This window comes from Camelina sativa, chromosome 20, assembly GCF_000633955.1.
Source record: "Camelina sativa cultivar DH55 chromosome 20, Cs, whole genome shotgun sequence".
NCBI lineage: Eukaryota > Viridiplantae > Streptophyta > Magnoliopsida > Brassicales > Brassicaceae > Camelina > Camelina sativa.
The window spans coordinates 3,412,561-3,420,922 of record NC_025704.1 but is presented as its reverse complement, the minus strand read 5'-3'; the positions used below and the strand labels follow the sequence as shown (position 1 = coordinate 3,420,922).

At 32.9% G+C, this 8,362-nt stretch overlaps 3 protein-coding genes across 3 annotated transcripts; 1 reads left to right on the top strand and 2 right to left on the bottom strand.

Annotated features, from left to right (window-relative positions):
• Positions 1,926-2,675, top strand: LOC104769019 (mitotic apparatus protein p62-like). The gene has a single exon (XM_010493137.2). The coding sequence runs from the start codon at positions 2,182-2,184 to the stop codon at positions 2,614-2,616; it is 435 nt and encodes a 144-aa protein (XP_010491439.1). The 5' UTR covers positions 1,926-2,181; the 3' UTR covers positions 2,617-2,675.
• Positions 4,893-5,535, bottom strand: LOC104769018 (bZIP transcription factor 2). Its single transcript, XM_010493136.2, has one exon. The coding sequence runs from the start codon at positions 5,478-5,480 to the stop codon at positions 4,971-4,973; it is 510 nt and encodes a 169-aa protein (XP_010491438.1). The 5' UTR covers positions 5,481-5,535; the 3' UTR covers positions 4,893-4,970.
• Positions 6,809-8,362, bottom strand: LOC104769017 (E3 ubiquitin-protein ligase CIP8-like). The gene has a single exon (XM_010493135.2). It carries the CDS (start codon positions 8,236-8,238, stop codon positions 7,084-7,086), a length of 1,155 nt encoding a protein of 384 aa, XP_010491437.1. The 5' UTR covers positions 8,239-8,362; the 3' UTR covers positions 6,809-7,083.

The window sequence follows — 8,362 nt, the reverse complement described above, 5'->3', positions numbered from 1 at the left end:
AGCCCGTCGTCGTCAGTGGCATGTGAAGAGAAATACAGAATAGAGAATTGAATTAATCCTGATATAGGTAGAAAAAAATATGCATGTTAGAAAGTATATATTTAATTTTTGTTGTTGTGACAAAGGAAGCGAGAGATGTTTGAACTTTTTGAGGAAGAGAAAGGACTTAGCAGCAGTAAATTAAAGAAAGACAGAACAGCGCAAGTCACAGGGATATTAATAATTTTTGGGATGGTACTATACTACTCCTTATTTATTGTTTCATTACACATTTTCCAATATTGTTTTCTTACAGATCAAAAAATTATTCTGCCCCAACCATATATACTGATTCAATTGGATCAATTCGCAAATGTAAAAACCATTAATACATTAAGAAAAAGTTGGAAACATTCTTCCCCTTGCTCTTTCTTTCGTTATAAGTGTTGTCCTTTATTAAAATCTAAGATAACATTGATTAATAATGGTACATTGTATATATATGGTAGACTATAGTATTTTTTTGGTGCCGTATCCACTAGACGAATTTTAACTTGACTAGAAACCAAACCCTAACGGCACCGACATTACAAAATAGTCACATGATTACACCTCTTTCAACCAAGTTAAACTACTCTTAATATATATTTTGTTGGTGTTGTATAAGACATTTTTTCACTCACTTAACATATATATATTTATGATTTTGTGTGTAGAAGAACTGAAGCAGAAGGGATATGAATGACTTAAAAATTTTCTTCTCAAAGTCAATTTGATGATCAACTTTTTGTTTCTCGACAAATCATTAAGCACTCTTTATTACATATTATTTCCTGCATGTTAAACCCCTAATTTGCCATATACCAACTCAACGACACCTAACACGATATTTTTAGTATATTATTTATTGGAATATGATGTTTAAAGTTATTGCAATTAAAAAAGATGCTACTTCTACGAGATAAGAGATTTCACTTTCTCTCCTTCACGGCTTCTAGCTGGATTCTTGCTGTTCTCATCAACTCTCTCTATTTATGGCTCTCTCTCTCTCTTTATCTATCTATCTCTCATTTTGTTATTCAATTTTTGTTTAGATATCCATATTAACGTGTTTTATTGTTGTTCGTGTTCTTCTTGTTGTTAAAACTCTTATTAAAAATAGAATTATGATCCAACACCTCTTAGTGAACATTGATATGTTTTGTTTTCTATTTAAACAGACTCATGTATTTTAGCAATATTTCAAAAAGAATACGCAATAGATGGTTATCCTATATAATATTAATATATACTTATGTAAAAACAATGATTGTAAAAAGTGGAAATAAGTTTGTGTTTTTTTGCTTTTCAAATAACGTGAATTTCATGCAAATTTTGTAATTAACATCATGTGATATTTATCAAAACTAAAATATCTTATATGATATCACACTATGTTCTAAATCACAGACGGAAAATAAGTATATGGATTGACATGTTTTTATCTTGTCATATAAACATATATAAATATTTCAACTACAAATAATGCATGCGTTTCTTCTTTGTTTATGCTAAAATGTGATTTCTTTAATTTTTTTCCTAGTTTTTATTTATTTTTAAAAATGATTTATTGAATGGGTATGTTTGTCTTGTATTATTTAATTTTTATACATAAATTTAGGTAGTGAGCTGTTCTTTGGTCAGAAAGAAGATGAGAGATAAATAGCAATTCTCAGGTGTTTTAAATACAACCTCTTCTCCATCTCTATCTCTTCCACCCAACCTCGATCTCCCCTTATCTTTTATAAAAGTCAGCCTCTAATTATCTTTTAATTTCCCATAAAAATTCCATTTCTCTCTCTTTTTTACAGAATATTCTATTTTCCCAAATTAATAACTCTTAAATTATTTTCAATTGATTTTTTTCTTAGGAAAAAAACCACTTTATTTTGTCTTTTATAACCAAATGCATCTACATACACACTGATACACACACGCTCACATATTATATATACGCGTTTACATACAGACACTATATACGCATACTTGCTTGTTGGACTGTTTACTTAATATCTCAGCGCTTCTTCTTGTTACTGTCTCACTTTAGGGTTTTAAATTTTTGTTGGTCTCTTTGTTTAGGGTCTTTTGGTTTCTTCTTCTGTTTTTATTACAATATAGAAAGACACACAAAAAAAAAAAAAGAGAGTTATAATTGTAAAGGAAATGGAGTCTGCAAACATCTTTGGATCCGATGAGGATTGTCGCAGCTGTGAATCTGGATGGACGATGTATTTAGCCTCACAGTCTCATGATCATAATCACAAAGGCTGTTACTATGACGATGATGATGATGAAGAAGAAGATAGCGATGGTGGTGATTCAATGGATTCTGATGCATCTTCTGGTCCCATGGAAGCCACATCATGTCTCAAACTTGCCCAAGAGATTGAGGAGCAAAACTCTGTAACGAAGAAGAAGAAAAAGACTAATGAAGAGATGGTTTTGGTGGAGACGACTAGGGTTCACAACAACGTCAATGATGATGAAGATGATGAAGATGATATTGATGGAGATAATCATGATTATGATGATGGTAATGATAGCTACAGTGTAGTTCATAGCTACGTTGGTTCGGTTAGACAAAAAGGGTTCGTTTGATTTTATATATTGACTTTGTGTCTATGTTTATTCAAGTGTTATGTTGCCTCCATCCAATGTTATTTTTTCTACATGATCTCAAATGTTATGTCCTTTTGATTTAATTATGAAAAAATAAATATCTCTATCTGATGATTTGCTAAATATGTAGCGTAGCTATATTTGATTAATTATCGCTATATGTTAAAGACGTGTGCGAGTAATTTAAACGCGATCATAGTACAGATACAGTGATGAAGATGATGATAATGACATATAGCTTGGTTCTCTTGAGGTGTACATCAATGCATTCCATCATGGGTTTCTTTATGGTCACCATAGTACCCCCATTATGGAATTAGGTATGCCATCTTATAATTTACTTATTCTAATTATTATTTCTGTATGTATTAATATTTTTCATACTACTACTTTTACATCACATTAGTGAGAATTTATAATTTTATAAATAATAATTTACCATCTATAATATATAAATTTAATGATTTTAGCTATTTTAATGATTAATCCAATATACTATACCCATAAGTACCAGAACTTGTGAGGCTTATAATATCATTTCAAAACCAAGTGATAATTAATGGAGAAATTAAGACATAAGTATATAGAATCAACATTTTAACACATGTCGACAAATCAATATATGCAAACTATTATAATTAACCTCCACGTACGGCAACTTTTAAAAATGAACTCCACCTCTAGCTTACTAAAATCACCATATAAAGCAATAAACCAAAAATATCTATATTCATAATTTTATGCAGAAAGGATAAATGATCATCCTCTTCTAATGACATGTAAGGAGCTCACTTGTTGGACAACACATATACAGCAACAAAAAAATTGAAGTAAGCTTGTGTCATCTTTTTAGTAAAGAACACTACACTGATTGATTGAACAATACAAAAAAACAAATTGTATACTTACAAGAAATATGAACATTTAGAACAATTTTTTAAAAAACAATGTTGCATAGATTTGGTTGGCATTGACACACACGTGCACACAGTGTGAGTTGTATTATAATTGAGAATCGAGACAGAAAATAAGAACCCATCATCTTTGGTTGTATCTTTAGTACAGACAGGGAAACATGTTTTGTGACCATAGGGGACATATCTCTTCTGCACGTGTATCTCTCTGCAATTCTTTTTACTTTTTTGTCCTTTTACCCCCAAATTTTTTTTGACATTTGTTCACATGCACCCCCTGCAGTAAACTACACAAATTGATCTATAGTTCGAGACTAATGTCGAATCATTTCTCCTTATACGTACCCCCACAGTGCCCACGCAATTACTGCCCAAGTTTTTTTATAAGATTTAATTTGGATTGTATCCGAAGAGGATGTTTAGAAAAAAAGGTATATGGATTCCACATGGGTTTTTAATTTAATTAACTAGACTTTAAAAAGAAAACGTTTCATTGACTCGATACACACACACACACACACACACACACACACACAAAGCTAAGTTATATGGTTTTAAACAAATAATGAAGGTTATGGACTAAATTGAGATTTTATAAGTACTCGTATAGTTTCAAGTTTCAACTGAGTGTACAACCACGATAACAATACGGATATGCATGTCGATTTTGTGGATAGTTTGTGAGAAACCTTTTGTTACGTTGTCATCAATTGCAATATTATAGACATTTTGTTTGGGAAGTATAAGTGTGTGGCCGTGTGGGCATCTTATATGGCAGCATTATATATTTTGTTATTTTAATCTTTGTGTGCCAAGATTTTGTTTCTTTTGGAACAAGTTTTTACGATAGATTTTTTCTTAACAGCAAGAATTCTTAGTCACCAGATCATCTCAGCTATAACAACATATCTAGCTACTGGATTATTGTTTTTATTCGTAAAATTTCATAAACCCAACCCCACAATTGGTTAAAGCCTAATATATATATTATGATGAATCCTCGAAAAATATTTCATTAAATTTATCAATATGAAACCATGTTAATATCAATTTTGAGATAATGTATTTCTGATTTACTTGGACATTTATCTATGTACTTATCTCGTCATTTGCTGTTAAAAAGGTAAAAACAAAACAAATGACATATTTGTAGATTCCTACAATTTTTTTTCTCACGCAAATTTGTCTTTTTCTTTTCAAACACGGAAGCTTTTAGAACCCATGGTAAATAAAAAAAACATAATAAGAGATTCATGAAGCAATATATATATATATAAACACAATTATTCAATCTAGTGGTATGTATATATATATATATATATAATCCACTAAAGAGCTTAATTAGTATAGTATAAAAGCAAAATAATGTTTGAATCGAAGCATTGGAGTATATAAATATAACCTTTTTCGGCTTACGAGTTAAGTTGGTTGATGCAGATATTGTTGATTTAAATCAAAACCATGGATAAATCTTGGCGTATCATCATGGTGTTCTCCATGAAATATAGTATATTCCTGAAATAATGAAGAAACTGTCTTTTTGAGCTGTGAATTCTCTTGCGAGATCTGGTGGTTGTACTCCAACAAGCTGATATATTTGTCAGACAAGAACTGATTGGACGCCATGAGTTGTGCTGCTTGCATTGTCAACCTTTCCATCTTCTTCCTCTCCCGCATCCGCGATCTTCTTGCCGATTCTCGATTAGACGCCATCCTCCTTAACCTCTTCTCTTGATCCACCACAACACTCGGTTGATGATGATGATGGTGCTGGTCATGATTGTCGACTTGATGATGGTCATGAACATGGAAGTCTTCATCATGTGGGTTTTGTAGGAACATCGAGTTAAAATCATTGTTACGAGACGGATTTCCTTCGTAAAGATTGAAGCAATGAGAAGGGTATTGTTGATCTTCATCAGCTTCCATGTTTGGTTTTTAGATGATGGAATTTGAGAAAGAAATATAGAAAGGGAGAGACAAAGAGATTTTTGGATTACAATAATAATCTTTTAGATCAGAGAAAGTACATATATATATCTTGTCTTGTAGCTCAAGTTTAAGTTCTTAAGTAAACCCTTTAACAAAAAAAGGTTTATCTTTTTTAACTAGTGAAATAAATAAGTTTAATTGCATTGAGTCATTAAGCATTCAACAGTTAGATAAATGTTCTTAATTGGGGTTTCTTGTTCAGCCAGCGTCTTCTTTTTTTGCATTTGGAAATTTTCACCAGCTCCTAGTTAACTAGTTTCTAGTGGCACACCTTTAACCTTTTGACAAGTTGTCACTTGCAGTTTCACATCTCTGTCAAGGTTAATTTTAGTCAAATTTAAAACGAAAAGAAAAACATATAAATATATAACATTTTCATAGAACATAAAAACAAGAGTTGAAAATGTATATATAAATACATTACTTACTTGTATTGATGAATCTCATGAGTCCTTTTAAAGCATTTTGTTTTTTATGTCCTTTACTTTTATAACTTTCACTACACCAAATATATGCGAAAACTCTACACTTGAGGGTTCATCTGTTGTAATTCATTGTTTCTGTGTTGTCAGAATGTTAAATATGGCTCTGTAAGATTTTTGTTTTTCAACACAATTAAACCTCTAACAAAAACATTAGTGCGCCACAGCAAAACGAGTCATCATCAGAGTGATAACAGCTTGCACATTAATGTTTACTGTATTCCTTAAACAAGAGGTATCAATTAACTATGAAGATTAGTCTTATAAAGAATAAATGGACGAAAGTAACAAAAGGAGAGATTGTGATGTGTAACAGATTTCAATTTAGCAAGTTTACTAGATTAGAGTTACCAACTTACCATACATCAATGTTGACTGAAAATCAATGTTGCTGTATTGTCAGTATTTAAAATATGGCTCTGTAAAATGTTTGTTTCTCCTTTAAACAAAAACATTAGTGCGCCACAGCAAAACGAGTCATCGGATGATAACAGCTTGCACATTAATGTTTACTGTATTTCTTAAACAAGAGGTACCAATGAACTTTGAAGATTAGTTTAAAGGGACAAAAGATAACAAAAGGAGATTGTGATGTGTAACAGATTTCAATTTAGTAAGATTAGGTTTACCAAACGGCAACGTTGTTTCCACAATCGGATTAATCGAACTCCTCTTTTAACATAAAAGCCATGTCGAGTCATAGAAATTGAAAACCAGGGTTGATTTTAATCGTAGCTACTAGTAATTATTTGCAAATATCAAATCCAGAACTTGTTCATTCGCTTTAACCAAACAAAAAGGTATATTTATATAGGTAATAAACCAGGTCAATAAAATGAGATCAAAGCAAGGCAAACATCAAAATAAATACATATGTTCTTCTATATAAAGCTAGCCTCCTAAAGCTTTCACCATCACCTGATTCACACAATGAGGCGGGATACTAGAAAAAAAACATAACAACAAAGGAGACGCTTGACACAATCCAGACATAGAATATATACATTCTTTAACTACTCAAGACAAAAAAATCTTACATAGAGGATGATGTTTACCATTTACAGAGCCAGGTCAAAAGTACTTGTTGTTCTCTGGATCTTCCTTTGCTCATACTCTGCATCATCTGTAGGTAACTCATGGCGACAAACAGGACATGTGTTCCTTACTTTAAGCCACGGTACAATACATTCACTATGGTACTTATGATTACAAGGCAACTGAACCGCTTCGTTTCCGATATTCATCTCATCTTTGCAAACCGCACAGACCACCACACCATCATCATCGTTCTCACCTTCCAATCTAACCACTGGGAGATTCTTGAGAAAAGATTTGGAAGTTGGAGGTAACCCGAGAACAGAAACCTCAGCATCAGCAAACTGTTCAAACAACATCTCATACTCTGTTGTTTGAAAATAATCGTCATGGTCACCAACGATATACAACTCTCTGTTTTCCACATCAAAGTTGATCTCTAGAGTATGATTCAGCAAAACTTCCCACCCACGGTTTCCTTCTGCTCTTTCCCTAGTTGGTAAATCCTCTAATGAGATAATCGGCGAGACAGAAACCGAAACTGAACTTTCGTCATTGAAATCAACTTCTGCAAAACCGCTTCGTAACTCAATCTCTTCCCCTAAAACATCACCAACACCATCATCAACAACTTCCTCCCAATCAAATTCATCAGCAATTGTGACTCCACGATCTTCTAACTGTAGTGAATCCCAACAAAGAGGAATAGTCACACTAACATCATCATCATCATCATCATCATATTCATCATCATCATCATTGACATACACATCTTCTTCATCCGAATCAATCCCCCAAATCTCCCTCTCATTCTCAAGATCATCCTCACCATCAGAACCCGATTCGACAGTAATCAAACGGATGTTACTCCCCAACGACGCGATATCGCGAAACTCAGGTCCGAAACCCCTCTGCTCAGCGAAGAAATCGTCGTCATCAGGTTCATCAAAACCATTACCAACATCAATATCACTACTATCACCTAAATTCTCAACAACAACACTCCCACCAGATTCCAACCCTAATTCAATAACCATGTCGCAACCTCTTTCCTCTATCACACCAAAAAGAGACTCGAATCGCGATTCCCTAATATCGTTCCCAAAATCACAATGGATACTATCGTCGTGAGGAGGAGTTACCTGAGACTGCTCAATTCGCTGGTGTGACAGATCCATGACAAAAGCTTAGAGAAGGATCGAGAGAAAACTACGACTGAATCTGAAACCAATTCGTCGCCTCAAACACAACGGCGGAGGAGGAGGAACAAGAGTAATCTCAGTATCTGACGAATTGTGAGAA

Excerpts from the sequence above, each read along its gene's own strand:
- LOC104769019 (XM_010493137.2), top strand. The coding sequence starts at position 2,182 with ATGGAGTCTGCAAACATCTTTGGATCCGATGAGGATTGTCGCAGCTGT.
- LOC104769018 (XM_010493136.2), bottom strand. The coding sequence starts at position 5,480 with ATGGAAGCTGATGAAGATCAACAATACCCTTCTCATTGCTTCAATCTT.
- LOC104769017 (XM_010493135.2), bottom strand. The coding sequence starts at position 8,238 with ATGGATCTGTCACACCAGCGAATTGAGCAGTCTCAGGTAACTCCTCCT.